Raw genomic sequence first — 20,109 nt, 5'->3', positions numbered from 1 at the left:
CAGGCCTGCATGCAAACTCCCATTCTTCCATGTCTGCAGGATAAAGTAACCATACTGGCTGTTAAATTGCCTTAAAGACTATCAGAGCTATTGTCTCATATCTGCTGGAGATCTAGAAATATGTTGGCTCTCAGAAACTTTGAAAATGAGACCTTTTATCTAAATTGAGAAGTTCAAATGGCTTTGCTTTATTGATAGAAATGGTTGTTTCTGTGAAAAGTATGCTAACTGATATATGATCCAGCAGTGTGGAAGGCCAGCTCTATCCTGGGCAGCACCAGAAGAGAGGTGACAGCAGGGAAAGGGAGGTAGTTGCCCCCTCTGCTCTACTCTCATGAGGCTCCACCTGCAGGGAGTTTGCTTCTCAAAGTCTAAAAATGGCCTTCATACAACATTTATGTACAACTTGGCTATTGATTTTTGTTTCTCTATAGAAAGGTGAATGCTGCTTCTCAGGTCCAAATTATGACCATTACTTGATGGTAATGTCTTGGGACTTAGGAAAGGAATCCAAAATAAGTTAGCATTAAGGATGAGAAAGGTGAAAAGTCATTTTCCTGGTGATGAGAACTGTAGAGATTTTAGGTAAGAGTGCAGTGTTGACCCATTTCAGGGTCAATTTAACAAAAACCAATGAATGGAAACACACAAATTGCTGAAAAAGTGCCATTTCCATATAAATGTCTGTGTACTGATTTATGGTTAATATTTCCTGTTTTAGAAGTTCCTTCTGTTCCATTTCTTCTCACAGCTTCCAGTAAAGAGGCACATATATTTGCAGATGCAGTTATTCCTGCAAAAATTTTACTGAAACACATTCATAATAATCAACACTTTTGTGTCTGACCTTATGGCAAGAGCCCAAGACATATCCTTATATGATTTGCCCCTAAAAATAATAATAAAAAGTTCTCCCCAACCCTGATATTTTAATTTCACTCGTGATACATACATGATTGCAAATTAGGAACTCTTTCTGCAGCCAGACATCTCAGAGGAGCCAAAATCCACAGCATTAAAGACATCAGGCCATCTCAGAATTTTGAGTCCTTAACTCCTGAACTTACTTTACATAAAACTTCTTCTTACTTCAACAGTTAATAAAACTTATGATTTTGTAGTTATCAATCACTTAAATAAATTCAGAAAGTGAAAATATGATCTCAGAATGGAAACCTCACCTATGTACTCAGCAGATAAGAATTGTTCCTCCATTTCTCATGAATGCCAGAAACTTCAATTGAATTTATCCTTTGGTGCATGACACTTGTAGTAATTGCAATGAAAATATGTGCAGGTCCAAGTAACTAGATTATACTATGAACAAACTAATTGCACTGGTAGCCACCACAAATTATTTTATTATCCTTGTAAGACTAGTGTAGACGCTGCAACTGAGTGCAGAAATAGGATAAATATACTTTACTAGGCAAGGATTAATAAATGAGCTCTGATGAAAAGACTGATTCTGAAAAAATGAAACAGCTGCAAGAACATCTGTCTTATTTAAGATGGCTGGGTTCAATGATTGCCGGTGCTACTCTTGAAAGGTAGACTGCAGACACTTCCTTCTGAGATTACTTATCACTGAAATGTGTGCAGCATGAAGCAGTACAGAGTCCTCATGATTTTTTAAGTACAGAACACACACTACTGTCAGTCACTTTCCATTTCCGTTGCTGACAGTAACATCAGGTAACCATTCATATGCTTCCCTCACATGAGTAGGTTCTCCATAGGAAGAAGCATAACAACAATAGATTGAAGAGCAGCCTATTAGCCCAACTTTAAAAAAAGTCACCAAATGAAGAGGAATAGCAACAAGCAGAACAACTCAATCTGTGGAACGAGTGGGCCTTTCTAGCTAGATCTGATCCATCTGTCAGATGCCACTTGGTTGTTCTCTACAGGGGTGACACAACTGAGAAATTAAGGCACCTGGTCAGGCCCCTTAGCACAAGGCTGACTGTGTCTCACCAAGAACTGAGCTGTGTCCTCTGCTTCCAACCTCAAGATCGCTCACTGAAGGGTGGTAATTATACGTACTCAGCCCAGCCAGCTACTGAAGTACATCAGTTTCCACACTGGATCAGCTTCTCGGTGTCTGTTTCACACTTGATATTGCTGTAATCATTAAGCCTCAAGCTGTAGCACTGTAAAGCTGGTTTAAAATGAATGTGTGTATCTCTATGACAACATCTTTGGACCTCCCAGCTGCAGCTGAAATGATTTAAGTTAGTTAGCATTGCCAGACAGATGGAAGTTTTTCAGCTGGATCTTCCCAGCCACCAAGAATAAAGACTTTGTAGATGCAGTAATTCAGGTGGACATTTTTATGTAAGTATAAACAGAATCTGAGGTTAACTTTACTAAGTTTTGACTGACTTCACACTTATTTCCAAAATCTTTTCTCAGAAATATTTCTCTTTTTGAAGTGATATTTCCATACAGTATCCATTTCCCATAAACAAGTCACTTGCCAAGTAAATTTCTGAGAGAAACTGGATTGCAGATTCCAGAAAATGGCTCACCCTGGTCATCCTCACCTGAAGATGGGCATAAACTAAGCAAACATACAAAAGGAACTGGTGACATCTCCAACTGATGTAAAGCTAGAATACAGCACTGATGGCATGCCACTGCCTCCTTTGATCATCAACTAATATTGAAGACTTACAAGGGAGAATTAGGAACAAAGTATTTGGAGATGCTACACTGCCTAGCCCAACTCCTAGCTACAGCTATAAAAGATAAAGGCTATGTAAGAGGGAAGTGATTTTGGAGCATGACTGCTCATTAATAAGAAGAGAAGATATCAAAGTCCACTCCTCAATTTCTGCTGAACTAGAAGTGAAATATGTTGACATTTTCAGAAAATCTGGATAGCCTTCTACCCATTGCCATCTTCTTCTCTGCAAGAGACCAGGTCTTCATCTCACTGATGCCAGTGGAGTCTTTCTCGAAGCAAGATTTGGATCGTAACATGTGTCTCTCACCTAAGCCTTTGAAATGCACGGAATCGCAAATCACAGAATTGTAGGGGTTGGAAGGGACCTTCACAGATCATTGAGTCCAACCCCAGTGCAAAGCAGGCCCCCTGCAGCAGTCTGCACAGGTAGGCATCCAGGCAGATATCCTCTTGAATATCTCCAGAGAAGGAGAATCCACAACACCCCCTGGGCAGTCTGTTCTGCTCTGACATCCTCACTGTGAAGAAGTTCCTGCACATATTGGTGTGAAACTTCCTATGCTTAAGATCATGGCCATCTACCTTACCGTTCAAGTATTTCTAAATGTGCCTGATGAGAGTATCTTGTAAGGATAGCTTGTTCTTACTCGAACTCAAAAATAATTGTCCCTGGTGATATTCAAAAAATATTTATATGTTGTACTGAGGGACATGGTTTAGTAGGAAATAATGGTGATGGATGGTTGGTTGGATCTTGGAGGTCTTTTCTAACCTTGGTGATTCTATGATCCTATATATCACTACTATTCTTTCAAGACACTGATTACACACATGAAACACCTTGCAAATGACAGAAAATTGCTTGCACTCTCCTCCATTTTATCCCAGCAGATCCTGTACAACTATACTACTTACATTCAAAAATAGAACAAAGGTATGTTGAAGATACTTTTTACTCACTTGATACTTAACAAGCTATATTCCAAAACCATATGTGTATCATAAAGCACCAAGTTGTAAACACAAGTGTATCTTAGGCTTGGACAGATAAACTGATTCATTTACTGACATCAGAGAATAAACATGAGCATGATAATTAAGCACCATCCTGTCACAAGCAGACGTGCACTCACAGTACAGGGAACCAGCCTTCTCTGGTTTACAAGTAAGCTATAGAAATACAGAGCCCTTCACAATTTTAAGTTATCTGCAGACTATTGCAATTACATGAAAAATAACAATAATGCAATAATGTGAACATGAAAGGGTAGCCCTGAAGAACCTACTTTCAGAACAGCAGATTTTTTAAATCTTATGCAAGGCCACAGATGCCTTCAAGTCCTAAGGGAAAAAAAAATAATAATAATAACAATAAAAAAAGGTCCTTGATCTAAAAATAGTCTCTTGTATAAATTTGGTGGAACCCATGAAAAAGATTCTCTCCTTTGAAGATGATTCATTGCTGAACTCTTTGAACTATATGGATAGTCCCTAAGCCACTGAAATGCCAGAGGGCCAAAAAAGATCTACATGTGTATCAGCTGTTCCAGTTAACACATATCTGCAAAGAGACAACAAAGGAATCTTTCAAGTTGATAGAGTAGGAAAGAAACAAATTTAAGCCTGAAGGCTAAAACTGTTGGTTTGAACTATTTTTAAGAGTTTCACCTGCTTTTTTTTTTTTTTTTTTTCCTCTTAAATCTGTAAGGATTTGCCTGGACAAACTGTTAATTATTATGGCAAAATCCATGAACACAGAGAAATACAGAAATCTGTTTCACATAAATTAATGAGGATCCAAGGGCATCACGCAGACGTAATCCACTGCAGGATCTTACTAGAGGCCATGCAATATCCTCACGTTTTACAGTTGAATGTAACATTGGTCAGCTCCCTGGTTCTTATTTTATTGCTAATGTTAAGATATTTGACTTCCTTAAGTATCTGGCTTCACACCTGAGTACTTCAATTAAACAACTAAGCTTGCTGCATGCCTGAAAGAAACCTGACAATTTCAAAACCGGAATGCCTAGAACCTAACTTACAGTTATGAAATTCTAAGTGTATTTTAAAATTGGCACATATCTTGCTTGCCTCCAGCTTGTGACCTCAGCAATATTTATCAAACCTATTGTTTTCAACTGCATTAGAAAAAAATATCTTTTTGAAATGAGAACAATTCCAGTAATGGTGCAGTAAACAAGTTGTGTTGCTCACTCCAAGTTCACCTGAAGGACCAGCATAGTAAAATGTAGCTCTGTCACTAAAATGAGCAGAATGCATCAGGAAAAAATATTGCACCAAATAAAGTGACATTAATACAAGGCTATTTTTAAAAGAAAAGCTGACACGAACGTCAAATTCATTCTGACAGAGCTAAAAGGTTGTGTTAACCCTTCATGCTAGAGCACAAGAGTAATTTCACAAAGTTATATCAGAAGTACCTCCATATTTACAAGTTTCATCCTTGTGCCTGACTTGTTTATTTTTATTGTTTATATACTTGTTTATTTTCTTCCTTTTTTTTTTTTTTTTTCCTTTTTGTCAAGCTCTCTTTAGACCTTGCAGTAAGCTGCTTTTCCTGTAAAAGCAGTGGCTGAACTACCAGCACTTTTTCCCCAGGTATCCCCCAGGTACAACACTACTGTAAAGCAGGATGGTTTGCTGGGGGAAGTACTCCAGTGAAAAATTACTTTGAAAAAGACTTTACTTTCAAGAATGTACATCTTCCAAACAGACTGATCAGAATCCTCCAACTTGTCTGGATAAATATTAGATACTTTTGTTTTGTTCTCAAATACAAGATGACATGGATTTATTAGCCTTATATCACTGTGGAGGAAGAAAAATAAATACACAGAAAAAGCCCAGATTATTTAGGTGACTTCAGGCAACAGCGAACCCATTTATGAATTCCCTGTTGCAGTGAAACAGATGTGTAACTGAGCGGCTTTAGAAATATCTTAAGAATACCACAATAAAACTTCAGAAGTAGCATTTTCAAGAAGACCACTATAAAACAAACTTCTCAGCAGTGAGTTGCAAACTACATTCCTTTAGTGTAGATATAAGGTTTGTATGAGAATATCTAAATTCAGACATCCTCAGGACTTCTAGGTGTCATCAGCAGTGACACCAGGAAAAATCTTTTCCCCAAAACATTTTCTTTCCCATGTGCTTCTTCAGTCCCACTACCCTGTCTTATGTCTAAATCCAGGCCTTTTCTACCATATAAGAGATGATTCTTCCACAAATGCTGCAGATGAATTGATTTTTTTTTTTAACAATTACATCCTGCTTTGCATGGAATGGAATGGAACAGAATGGAACAGCTGGAAGTGGTCTTCAAAGTCCAACTGCCTGACCACGTCAGGGCTAAACAAAAGTTACAACATTTATTGATGGCACTGTCCAAATGCATCTTGAACACTAACACCCATGGGGTGCAGGCACCACACTAGGAAATGTTTCATGTCTTTTAGTCCAGTTACCAGCTTTATTGCCTCCTCTGGACATTTTCAAGGACCTTAAAATCCTTATACTGTGGAGCCCAGAACTGCACACAAGGTGAGACCTCACCAACATCGAACACAGTGAGAATCACCTCTTTTTACCATGTGGTTGTGCTGTGTTAATGCTCTCCAAGATGCTGTTTGACCCTTGGCTGCCAGGGCACACTGCTGCTGGCTGAGGCTGAGCTGCTGGTACCAGCACTCTCAGGTCCCCTCCTTCTGAGCTGCTCCCCATTTGTTTCCCATTTGTGCCTGTGTATTGTATCACTCTGCCCCAGGTGCAGCATCCAACATTCTTCTTTGTTGAATTTCATGCTCATGATGATTATCCAATGCTGCAACATCTCCGGATCCCTCTACGAGGCCTCTCCTCCCTACATGGAGGCAACAGCCCCTCCCAGTTCAGTGTCATCAGCAAATTTGCTTAGGGTGCACTCTATTCTTGCACACAAATCATTGAAATGTGCAACAGGACAGGCCTTAGAATGAACACCAGACACTGCTGGTGACTGTAGCCAACCAGCCAACCAGATGTAGTCCCCATTCAGTATCCCTCATACTACCCCTTCATGCTCTGCCATCGAGCCATTTCATTACCTAAGACAACATGAACAAATCTCACAGTGGGACAATTTGTCCAGAAAGAGGCTGTGAGGAAAATATCAAAGGCCTTACTAAAATCCAGAAAGACAACACCCGCTGCCCCCCTTCATCCACAATGTGGGAGACCTCATCACAGAAGCAGATCAGATTACTGAGATAGGGTTTTCCCTTCACTAACCCATGCTGGCTACATCTGAGAACAGTTTTGTTTGAATGGCTTTCAATATCTTCCAGGACAGTCTTCTGCATAACTTTTCCACAGTTGGACTGACAGGTCTATAATTTTCTGGGTCTTCTTTCAAACTCTTTTTGAAGTTAGGTATAATGCTTGCTACTTTCCAGCCACAGGGACCTCCCCAGACTCCCACAGCTTTCAGTAAACTTTTAAGAGGGTTTCAGCTATAACATCCACTAATTCCTTCAGTACTCTGGGGCAAATCCCCTCAGGCCCTGTGGACTTATGAACATTGAGATATTACAGCTGTTCCCTTACAATTTCCTTGATCACAGATGGAAAGTATGTGCTCCCTCACTCCTTCTTAATTCTCTGACTCTGAGGTTGGGGCAGCCCAAGTTCTGTCATTTGTCATTACTCTTATATACTTAAGCAAAAAAAGTATTAAAGGCTTTAACCAATCTCAGGCCTTCACCATCTCTTCTCCAAGCACCACTGGACTCTCGTGCTCTGTAGTGTTCTGCTGACCTTTCTGTGCCTCCAACTCAGCAGATCGAGGGAGTTGCTCTTGTGAGATCCCACCTGGAGTACTGTGTCCAGTTCTGAAGCCCCCAGCACAAGAAGAAAAGAATATGGAGGTATTGGAGTGGGTCCAGAAGAGGACCATGAAGATGAGCACAGGAGCACCCCTCCTATGAGGACAAGCTGAGAGTGTTGGGCTCTTCAGCAGGGAGAAGAGAAGGCTCCATTGGGACCATATAGTGGCCTTCCACTACCTGAAGAAAAGCTGGAGAGGGGCATTTTATAAGGGCATATAGTGAGAAGATGAGGAGAAATGGTTTTGAACTGGAAGAGGGTAGATTTAGACTAGATATCAAGAAGGAATTCTTTACTGTGAGGGTGGTGAGACACTGGAACAGGTTGCCCAGTGAGGCTGTGGATGCCCCCTCCCTGGAAGCATTCAAGGCCAGGCTGGATGGGGCTTTGAGCAACTCAGTCTAGAGGGAGGTGTCCCTGCTCATAGCAGGAGGTTGGAACTAGATGATCTCAAACGTCCCTTCCAATCCAAACCATTCTGTGATTCTACAAACGCCTCCCCAAAACAAAGACAGTCGAGCAGATCCTTCAGTCTCCTTAAAAGGCAGTGCTCACTGGATGCTGTTGATATTTTGCTCGGTAGTGCCTCTGCAAGTCCCCCACCTCACCAAGTCTGCAAGAACCTAGGAAACTGGACCTTCTGAGACTTTTGGTCATCGTGGTTTCCCTCACTGTGTTCTCTGATGTAAAGAGAAGTAGATTGAAGATAGGCTGCAGAAACGTGACCTTCATCAATTAACTCACTGGTTCCACAAATCACAACACAGTTCAGCACATAAACACAACCTTGACTTCTGAACAGATTTATTCTGAGATATAGAACACAACATCTTCTCCTGAAAGTCTGTGTTATTTTCCAAAGTAATTACCTGCTTAGGTATCTCTTTTCTTGGTGACACAAGTAGATAAGCAGGACAGAATTCTTTGCAAATGGTGGATTTCAGGGAAGCTGTCTCAGACATACAGAAGGAGAAATCTACTACTGTCAGCACTTCAGGAGGCAGGGGACAGATTCTTTGAAATCAGAGGACTGAACCTGAGTGTCTGTTCTCCAGAAGGTAGCTTAATTGCCATATTATCATCAACCCTGAGGAAAGTTTCTGTCAGTTTCAAAAGAAATCTGCTTTTTCACTTTGAAAATGAACAGGAAATTTTAAGTTCCATTTTTCCGCTCTTCTAAAAGAGATTCCCTGGTTTTCAGGCCCCACAATGCCTGGTTGAGTTGTGATCTTTGATCAGACGCAATGATTACTAAACATAACTACAAGACAAGAATGACTATTAACAACTTTCAAGTTCACAGTGCCTTCCAAAAGCTGTCCACTCCAGTAACGGGAGAAACAGAAAGCTGCTGTTCTTCTGCTGCTCTTGTAGCCAAATTGTTGACCTCCAAAGAAAGGGAAAAAGGAGTACTGAAAGCAGCTCCGAAGTTAAGTTAATAGGCCTCATGCCCAATTCCACGTTAAACTAAGCTTATATTTTAATAGTACTAGACCATGTGCCATTGGTAAGTATACCAATATTTTCATTAAAATGGCTGTAAAATAAGAAGGAAGTCAGACACTGCTCCTCCACAAATAAATAAGTTGTAATTAAATCTAACAGGTTACAGCACCACATGCAAACTGGCTATGAACACAGTTTGTCCCAGGCTTATAAATAGCTGTTCAATAGCTTGTTTTCTAATAGCTATGGTGTTTCAAAGCTCCCTTCTGCCCATTTCATCTCATTCCCCTACCTGGCAGTGGACCTAGTGAACATTGTAGACTCTGCCAATGCATAGTCTCTCAGTTAACAGCCATTTCTTTGGATTTCTCATTTAAATATAATTTTGTAACGTTTAGGCACATGATCACACTGTGTAAACTCACAGGAACCAGGAAGAAACAGTGTTTCTGTGGAATCCCTGTAGACCTGCTTGGGATTTGGTCTGCGGTTGTAGCGGCCCATATCTCTGCAACTTCTGCTCCTCCCTTCCATGCTATGAAACCACCTGATTCTGGCCTGAATTTCCCATCCCCCTTTTAGAAAGAATGCTGTCATTTTAAGGGGCAATAGGAATCCAGGGCAAGAAATCAACAAATTGTGAATCTACAAAATTAGTTTTGTATTTTCAAAGGAATAACTCAAATTATTATCAAGTGTTTCACACTTGAAACTGCCTCTAAAGTAGCACCTTTTAGCTGATGGGTTGCAATAAGTTCTTAGTTCTACTTCTATACTGAAGATACAAAATATTTGGCACCTGATGGGCAAATCAATAGGTTGAAGTACATAGGATTCTTTTTGATCAGTTTTCCAGAGTAATCCTCTCTTCACAGAAGCAGAGGAAACCTAAAGGAACAGAATATCATTAATGCATTTTTTTCTTTCACAGCTTTCAATATGGGTGAGAAAGAAGCATATGAATAAGTGGATGCAGAAGGCTGAAGCAGTGGCTGACACAAATGGTTGGCCTGTGAGGGAACATGAGCTGGTCCAGCTGCTTTTCTCACATGAAGAGAGTTACCTGCACTAGGCAGTGCCTCCAAAAGGCTTTGCAGCATTCTGACTCACTCAGAGGTAATATTGTGCCCTTCCCTCTCACAGAAGCAAAGGTGGCTCAAGGTCCAGAAGCCCACAGCACCGCAGTGTTTTGGGGAGAAGCAGGAGCTCCTACAGTATGAGCACATTGTACTTCATGGCCTGTAAGAACTGCCCCCAAACACCATCCCACAGAGCAGGGAGGCACAGCCAGCTGCTGCAGCCCTGCAGGACAGGTGTCTTGCTGGGCTAGAAATGCAGCTCCTAAAATGGGCCAGAGGGAGACAGCAACACACAAGAGATCACTGCGTAGCACTCACTGCTGCAAACTTATGTCCTCAACCACAACACAGTGCACTTTAAACACACATGCTGCATCCACGATGCGCTCTATGCTTATTTATGCATCTGTAAAGGCAACAGTTGATTTTCTGAAGCTACAACCTTGCTACCATTGACTTATTTTGAAGTCCAGAAAATTCTGGGCCTTGGTTACCATGACAACGATCCCCTAAAAGAGGCAAACCGCTACACTACAAAACACTTCACATGCTATCTCCTAGCAACCACACAGGTACATAGAGCCTTCGTCAAAGGAAATTTCAGAAAAGTTACACGTACATTAAAGAAACACCTACAAGTTTCACATATAACGTGCATCCTTCACTTTGGGCTTCACTAAATAAGCCTGTTACTGAGACAAAGACAAAGAGCCGTTGGGAAAGGAGGAGAGATCAACAGGTAGCCAGGAAATACAAGCAGAGAATGGTCTACAAAAATAAAATACCCTGAAATCTGGGAGCACCACAGTTGACATCAGAGGAAAATGCAGCCCAAAGCATGGCTGCTTTTTCATTCCTGGCTCCACGCTGCATCTGCCTCACTACTCACTCTTACCAACTCTTATTCCTCTGAGTGTGCAGCTACCTGATCTAGGACCATTCATACCCATGGAACTAGAAGAGGTACAGCAACCTGCCTGAAATAAAACACCGAGAAGTTGAAAGACCCTCAAGAGGATTAAGCACAGCTGAGAGTCTGGCACCTCAACACTCATTACAGCAATAGGGCAAAATAATGATGGACGTAGAGAAGCCACCTGTAAGGAAGGGTTTGTGTTAGCTGTTTGGCACATTTGCTCTGGGTTAGAGTACCTACAGAGCAGGTGTGAGGTTTAGTTGTACAGCTAAAACTGCAGAGTTACTTCACTTTCTAAACCAATCCACCACTGTTAGTATATAGCTTGCCAGGTTATTCCTCTCCTCAAGGAGAGAAGAGGGGAAATGATGCACCCACTTTCTGTATGACACCTTAGCAATTATAAAGCACACAGAAATTGAAAGATATTATCAACTGTTACCTTCTACATTCCAAGAACATGCATTATTCTCAGGATGTACTGCATAAGGTCTTAGTTTGCATTATTTCTTTAACCTGTGTGGTCAGTTTGAAATCCCTCTTCTCTGCATTCAGTGCTGTCAAGGAGTATTAGAAATTGACAAATGATCCAAATCAGGCTCCTCAAACAATAAAGCCTCAGAGTCTTGTTTTGCACATAGCAAATGGTACGAAGTAGGAAATAGGTGCTACTGTTACTTGGTTGCTTTGGGCTCTGAAAGACTTATGGGGGTGCAGTCATCCTGAGATGATTTTTGGTTCCGTGTCCAAATGATTGAGTCAAATTGATCTCTTTTAGTTTTACAACACATTTCCTATACCAGCTAAGGAAAAAGGAAACAAATAAACAAAAAACAAGCATGCTAGAAATGTCTATCACCTAAAATAGTTCTGGAAGTACAGAGTGCTGTTTGCCAAATTTAACCTATCAGACTACTCTTTTTTATTTGCCAAGCAGCTTATTATTTTCTGATGACTCTGTTTTCTCCATTCTGTAACACTTCAGTCTACACACTTCCACTGTCAGCACATAAGAGTACAACTACAGCACCTGTTAAGGAATGAAAAGGAATGAAAAGGTCAAATACGGAGCAACAAATCTTTGCCAAAATCACTTCAGTATGCTGATATAGGAAGTCTGGGCTTAGTCCAAGAAAAGCACTTCTCAACTAGCAACCTTTTTTATGGCAAGAGTTGTTCCAGCCAGAACCTCTCACAGAACCAGCTGGGCTAAATTGAAAATAGCCTGCACTGTCTCATAGTTTCAGCATACCAACACTTTTCGGATTGCCCCTAATTTTCATTTCCCAGCTCTGCAGTCCCACAGTATGTTCAAGAGAACTATGATGTCTTAGATGTCAAATCAAGTTGTGAACTGATTGTCACACTGACTCACAGAGCAGGACAGCTACTCCTAGTGTTGTCTAGAGCTTTGTTTTTCAAGCTTACTGTTTCTAACATGTCCCATGTTATACAGAATGTATTACCAGCCAGTAGTTACACGGTAGTACAGTTTAAAGAAAACAAGAAGTGCTGGCAGTGCAGTACAGATTTTTTGCGCTCTCGGACATGATATTTCTGTAAAAAGAAGAAACATACTTTAGATCAAGGCAGTGTACAAGGCTGCATTTCTCCAGGGTCTGTGGACCTTGGGACAGCACTGTCTGTACCTGGGTTTCTGAGTATTCTCCATAGCACTTAGACGTCCTCAGATTTGTAACCTACAGCTACATCATTTCTGGTATTTCCCAATAAAATAAAAACACAAATAAGTAAATCAGAAAAGCTAGGTGCTTGATATATTGAGGAGGGTCATCTTACCTGTGCTTCTACATCAGAACTTAGAATCATAGAATCATAGGATTGTTCAAGTTGGAAAAGACCTTGAAGACTGAGTCCAACCATGACCTAACCATACTACCCTAACTGACAACCCTCCACTAAGTCATGTCCCTGAGCACCACATCCAAATGGTTTTTAAACACATCCAGGGATGGTGACTCAACCACCTCCCTGGGAGCCTATTCCACTGCTTAACAACCCTTTCTGTTAAGAAGTGTTTCCTGATATCCAACCTAAACTTACCCTGGTGCAACTTGAGGCCATTTCCCTCACCTGTTACCTGTCACCAGTGAGAAGAGACCAACCCCACTCTCGTTGTAAGCACCTTTCACATATTGGAAGAGAGAAATAAGGTCTCCTGTCATGATCTAATACTAGAGATACTGGTCCATTCAATTTCTTATTATTCCTGAGCTTTGCTTCTGTTTTGATATGGAAATGCTTGAAAATTGTCAAAAGCTTTGGAGGTTCATAAACACGTTTTGCTCTTCCACAAAGAAGCTTCCTGTCATTTCAAGAAGAGGATAAAGTAATCAGTCAGTGAAAGACTTGGAGGAGTTGTTTGTTTGTTTTGCTTTCCCATTTGTTGCTATGTTTTAGTGATAAGAGCTGTAAAGCTTGTTTGTTCTTGTAGTCTTCTGGCCACTGTTTACGTACTATAGTGTGCAAGAAGTGTCCATCTATGCACAAACTTTTGCTCAAGATCTGTACTGGCTGTAATAAAAATATGCATTTGCATTCTTTAAGTTCCACAGAGGAAATACTTAATTATCTTTTCCAATCACCACAGAAATGTCCAAGAAGCCTTTTCTTCTTGCTGAACAGCTGGTATATTTGCACTTGAAAACTGGTGATATTTAGACAATGGATCAAGCAACTATTATTCATTTAGTATCATCTCATACTCAATGTTAGCCTTCAATTAAGCAAATTAAGTGCATCTTATCTTTATAAAGGCCAATGAAAGGTTTGAGATGTTAATAGTTTGCTGCCATGAGGCTGTTTGCATAGTTTACAAGTAGGATTTGGTGTTGCAGTCAACTCATCACAGAAGACTATATCTACTGTCTGCAGTGATATGATGCAGTAAGTAAATTATGATTATCAGTTGGCCATAGCTAATACACAGAGCATGTGTTTTATCAAGAATTAAACATGGGCAAGGGATGGCAGTTTTTCACTTCAGTGCTTGCACATAAATATTTTAGTAGTACAGCGTATGACTGGGAACCTCAAATTGGGGGTCCTATTTCAAATTATGATGCAGACTCATCTTACACAATCTATCGTCTCTATCATCTATAATACTCAGCAAGTCCCCTTAACTTCTCTATCAGAGAAGTTGACTATTACTTTGCTTTTGTGATAGTTCTGTAATATTTGGACCTTATTTTGGTCACAAAAGAACCTATTATCCCAGAGGAAATAGTAGAAGGAATGATGGAAAAAATGGGGAGCTCTGACTTGGTTTTAAAATGACAAAAAGTATTTTACAGATCTTAATGCACGTATGATGGAAACATTTCCACTGTATCATTGGAGCAGTTCTTAACTGAATAGAAGCACCATCTCCCTGAGCATAGGTCCCCACGCTTGTGCAAAACACTGAAGCAGTGACATCTGGGTGCCAATTACGAAGCTGAGAAACATCTGAAATACTCTCACTTCTGACAACCAGAAAGCTGACAAGTACATTTGCTTACAAGAGTGCATGGTGTAACAGTAAAAAGGTAAACAAAGTATAAACAATCCCTAAGAATAAAAAATGGTATTGCCACTTTAAGAACCTCCTTCCAAATTTCAACTTAAAGAATTGTGCAATAATCTCTAATTTGCACAACTATTTTATTTTGCATTTTGAAGAGTTGTAGTTTATCTCACAAAGCATCCCACTGTGAGTAGAAAAAAAAAAAATCAACAAATCTATTTATTTATTTATTTATTTTTTAACTTTGTGGATTGAAGTGGATTCAGTTGCTTTGGTTATTCTTTTTTTTTTTTTTTTTTTTTTTTTTCCTGTGACCTACCCTACGTTTTCATTAGATGTTTTCTGATTTTATTTTTTTTTTTAATTACAGAGTATATTTTAAGTTCACCTCATCTCCCAATTTCTTAATTACAGCCGAGTATAGAATCTATTTAATCCCAGAGAACAACTTTACGACACGATACCTGTCTTTATTAATACGAGGAGGCGCACCCTGGGGCGCTTCTGCGATCACCACACCGCTTGTTTTGTGAGCAAGTTTTGGAGCGGGGCGACGCTGCAAAACAGAACCCTACAGGGAACTGGCAGGGAAACCAGTGCCCCACGACGCCGGCAGCACGCGCTGGGTCAGTGCAGCATTCCGGAGCAGCGCCTTGTCCGCCCGCTCTCCGCCGAACCGCCGGCCGCTGCCGCAGACGCTCCGGCTCGGAGCGGAGCCGGCAGACGGCCGCTGTCCGCCCGCTGCCAGAGGCCCGCGGCTGCCGGCCTTGAGGATGAGGACGGCTGAGTTCCTACGGACGGCAGCAGCTCATTCCGACCGACAGAGAAATGGAAGAGCTCAGCTTCCAGGAGGCGCGTTTCTCCCTAGAGGAGCCAACCCGGCGGACCTCTCCCGGACGCCCAGTCCCCGCCACCCACCGCAGCGCCGGAGCAGCCCTTCCCCTGCGGCCGCGCAGCTCTCCCCCCCGGGGCTCTGCAGGCGGGGAGGGAGCGGTGAGTCAGCGGGACAGCTGCACCCCAGCGCCGAGCGGCTCTCCCACCGCGCTCCGCTCGGCGCTCACCTTGAGGCTGGAGCTGCCGGTCTGGGTCTCCGCCTCGATGCCGCAGCAGCGCGGCGCCCTGGGCTCCGTGCGGCGGAGGCCGGAGCAGGGCGGCGGCTGCCGGCTCTGGTAGGCGAGGACGGCGGGGATGGAGTCGGCCGCGTCGCTCTTGACGAAGAGGCCGTGCAGTGTGGAGGCACCCTGCGAGACGGTGGTGGTCTGGTGGGGGGAACTGGACTCGTCCGAGTCCCGGCAGTAAATCACGCCGCTCTGCGAGACGTGGATGCTGGGCGCGCAGCCCATCCCGTCCCCGCCCCGCTCTGCTCACCGCCGGCCGCAGCCCGCTCCCACCTGCCGCCCGCCTGGGCTGCAGGGCCGCCGCCCTGCGCCGCGCTGCCCGTGGCGCCACCCCCGGCCACCGCCCAGCCTGCAGCTCTGCCCCGGCCGCTCCGCTCGTTCGGCGCCCACCTCGCCCGCAACGCCCCCCTGCCGTCGCCGCGCCCGCCCGGCGGAGCGTGGCCGCCCCACAGCTCTCAGCGCTCTCTCGCCCCGTCCGGTCCCCCCGGCCCCGTTCCGTCAACTCGCTTTGCTAGCGAAAGGTCTCTAAAGTGCTTCTACAGAAAAATCCGACTGTGCTCACTTCTCTTAGCCATTGGTAAGCAAGTGTCAGTTATTTTGTGTGACTGCAGGTACGAGCTCGGAGCCGCACAGCATCTACCGCAGGTGTGGGAAGAAGACCAGGACTGCTCAACGGCTGTGAATGCTGCTTTTCAGTCAGAGCTCAGAGCTGCCCCTGCAGCCTCAGCTTGTATGCCCAGTAAGTACCAGCCCCTGCAGCCAGTCCCAGAGACCGTCAGGTTCAGTCTGGCAGTGATCTGCACACCTCCTCGACTTCCTACAGTGAAAGTGCACACAAGGTGTAAAGCTAACCACAGTACTTAAGCCTTTGCTACATTTTAGTTTAAACTCCTCTGTTTTCCATGGCATTTTATAAATCCTTCAAGAACTGGTACTGGCATCCAGCCTCTATGTTTACTGCCTAATGCAGCATTTACTCGACATTCAGTTACCAAACGGTATGTCTGTATACATCTTTCCACTCCTTGGAGCATCTCTTGATATTTGATATCACTCTTCCCCCCTCCAGTTTTTAATAAGCACTGTAAATACAGTAGAAACATGAAGAATGACTGGTATAAGTACTGTGATGCCAAACAGCATGCTTTAAGCTTTTCATTTCACTTCCTAGTACTCCAAAAGGAGTCCCGTGATGATCGGAGACCAGTTCATTCATTGCCGCAGGAGTGATGGCTTCACAGACAAAATGCCTCAGCACAGGAAGGCTGCTTTGTCAATAGCACTTGTCAAGGCTGCTGGTGCCAATCAATTCCATGCGTCATTGCGGCAATATGAACACTCAGTCATCCATCAAGCACCAGCCTGAGATTACCAACCTATAGGACAAATTACGGCTTTACCAGAGAGAGCCTGTCTGTGCTGGTCCTAGCAAACACATTTCTCTCACTAGTTTTTTCCCCACTTGTCTAAGTTCACAAAGTTGTGGCTCATGTCCTGCACATACTGCATGTTTGCAGCACTGCCCTACTGACGGCTGTCTTTGACAACCAATGTGAAACCAGGCTTGGTTGTGAGTGAAACAAAGAGAATAATGCCTTATCCTCCAATCCATCGGTGTAGCTGTTGTTGCTGCTTAGGCTGCAGTTCTGGGTGAGATCTTTCAGTCTACCAGATCCTAATACACTTAGCTGCAGATGAACATGTCCTGCAAAATCCATAGGCTGGATTGGTGGGCTGAGGCCAGAGGTTCAACGAGACCATGTGCTGGGTCCTGCACTTTGGTCACAGAAACCCCACTCATTACTACAGGTTTGTAGCAGAGTGGCTGGAAAGCTGCATGGAGGAAAAGGGTCTGGGGGTTCTAGTTGACAGCTGGCTGAGCATGAGCCAGCAGTGTGCCCAGGTGGCCAAGAAGACCAATGGCATGCTGGCATGTATCAAAATAGTGTTGTCAGCAGGAGCAGGTGATTGCTCCTATGTACTCTGCCCTGGTGAGACTACATCTTGAGTACTGCATTCATTTTTGGGCCCCTCACTACAAGAAAGACATCAAGGCCCTGGAGCGTGTCCAGAAAAGAAGGGTCTGGAGCACAGACCTATGGGGAGTGGCTGAGGGAACTGTGATTGTCCAGACTGCAGAAGAAAAGGCTCAGGAGAAACCTTATCACTCTCTACGGCTTTCTGAAGGGAGGCTGTAGTGAGCTGGGATTTGGCCTCTTCTCCCAAGTAACGAGATAAGAGGGAATGTTTTCAAGTTGCACCAGTTGAGGTTCAAGTTGGATATTAGGAAAAAATTCTTCTCAGAAAGAATGGTCAGGTGCTGGAATGGCTGCCCATGGAGGTGGAAGAATCACCAGTCTTGGAGGTGCTCAAGAAACATGGAGAGGTAGTACTGCGGGGCATGGTTCAATGAGCATGGTGGGAATGGGCTGATGGTTGGACTAGATAATCTTAGAGGTTTTTTCCAACTTTAATGATTCTTTGATTCTATGAATTGAGCAACAAGTCCATTTTTTGCAGTATATCATAGTTCTTCCTCATTTTAGTGTTACTATACTGAAGAACTAACCTTTCTTTAATTAGTGGGAAACATAAGCTTAGCATCTGAATTACTTGCTGTGGGTCACACCAAAGATTTAGAACAGAATGAGGATCATCCCACATGAAATCCATACATGCACTGTAAATGAAGTGTCCCAAAAAGACCCCTGAGAATTGCTGGCTATTTAGGTTGAGACTTAGTTAATAAAAAAGAATGTGGTAGTAAGCTGTATTTTGACTTCAAAGATGTCACATCACATCTAGATTATGTGCTCAGCTATTTGCAGTCCATTTCTTCAGATAGATTCACTGTTATTTCATCAGACAGGGAATACTTAGGTTTCCATAGCTTCCCAATACTCAGCATTCTATATTGTTCTTACTGAGCTCTGTTACAATTTTGCTATTTATTTTAGACAGCATTGCAGGCATTTTCCCGTTCTTATGTGGACTTCCTTTGTCTGGACATGATATTTGCCAGAAATTTAATCGCAGGAATAGAGCGTAAGTCACACGTCTGGAAAATTTTGACTAAATGCAACTGTTGAGTACCTCTCCCTGTTCTGTTCTACTGATTTTTGGCTAATGGGGAAGAATTGCCACTGAAGGAATAAAATTGCCTGTGCAGAGTGCCAGAATGCTTGAGAGGAGGGAAGGCTGCAGGACAGAGAAATACATGGACAGCCAAAAGGCAGTAGAAAGGAGAGTCACTTGCTGCTTCATCTGACAACAGGAGGAACTTTGAGGAATGGAACATGCGAGTGATGACATGTATGAGCAGAGGGTGAGGCAAAGTAAGTGAATGCAGAGGAATAGGATGACTGTCTGCAGCTGGAACAGGTGAAGAAATGGAGAGGCAGGTTAAAGAATCTCTTCTAATATTGCTGCTTTTGCTGCATCTTGCCTGTGAGAAGACAGCCATAGATTTACTGAACAGGGCAGAGAGGGAATGTATAACACACACACATACATCCTTGTACCATGTCTTATGGCTTACTTATCCTGACTTATGTTCACTAACATGGAAGGTTTTACTCTAAATAGCATGTGCTAATTCAACCAGGAACCTATCCAGGAGGGACAGGTAAGGTACTGACGCAGATTCTGCCCTCAGAATTGTGTAATTCATATGGCCTCAGCATTTAGTCAGTGCATCCAGTCACTGGAAGATATGCACCCATTTTTTCACTATTAAAGATTCTTCACTGGCTTTAGTTGCAACTATACAACAAATTTTACACTGTACAGGAAACCAGTTTCTTACAGGACAAATTTCAGCTTTAAGTGTACTAATGATTCTGGAAGATGTCAGTGGAACATCTGTACAACCTTGTCTATTTTTCCGGTAAAAAACAAGAGATACACACTCTCTATGGCATTTACACCTGCAAATCCCCCCATAATGAGGAAAATATACTCCTCCAAACTTCGTATCCCTTCCAAATTCAGTCACAGGCTTCACTCTGACCTCATATTAACCCCGTGCTACAAGTAGGTTGGTAAGCTATTGGAAATGACATCTGCAAGTCTGAGTTCACTGCAGTAAGAATGTATTACTTCAGAGGTCACATTTTACAGAAAATCTTGTCTTCACAGCCAGCTTCTGATGACAGTTACCTCTGTTCGTGTTTCTTTTACTGTAAACCAGTTTAAGAAGGTACAAATTAGCTTGTATATCTAAAAAAAATTTGCTTGGCACTGAGGAGGCTCAACAGTTTCTCAGCCCTTTCATATTGGTCCAATGGATTTCAAAACTACACTAAAAACTAACATGCATGCCCATATGGGAGCAAAGTAAATACCTAAATATTAATTTAAATTAGTCAGACTACATGCTGTGTTCATAACTCAAAATAGATGTGAAGAAAAAATCATGGTAGCTAGAATGAAAGCCTTCTATGCAT

At 42.6% G+C, this 20,109-nt stretch overlaps 1 protein-coding gene across 1 annotated transcript in view; it reads right to left on the bottom strand.

The window, feature by feature from the left end:
- Positions 1–15,889, bottom strand: part of PDE8B (phosphodiesterase 8B) — a gene marked incomplete at both ends in the record, with an annotated part of 69,221 nt that extends 53,332 nt beyond the window's left edge. Inside the window, one exon of the mRNA XM_079548997.1 lies at positions 15,608–15,889. Within this exon, the coding sequence (XP_079405123.1) occupies positions 15,608–15,889 (282 nt within the window). The remainder of the gene's footprint in view (positions 1–15,607) is intronic.
- Between the last annotated feature and the right edge of the window lie 4,220 nt (positions 15,890–20,109).

The sequence above is a fragment of the Tetrao urogallus genome, assembly GCF_951394365.1.
Source record: "Tetrao urogallus genome assembly, chromosome: Z".
In the NCBI taxonomy this organism is placed as follows: domain Eukaryota; kingdom Metazoa; phylum Chordata; class Aves; order Galliformes; family Phasianidae; genus Tetrao; species Tetrao urogallus.
The sequence above is the reverse complement of the archived record's forward strand: the minus strand, read 5'-3'. Positions and strand labels throughout refer to the sequence as shown.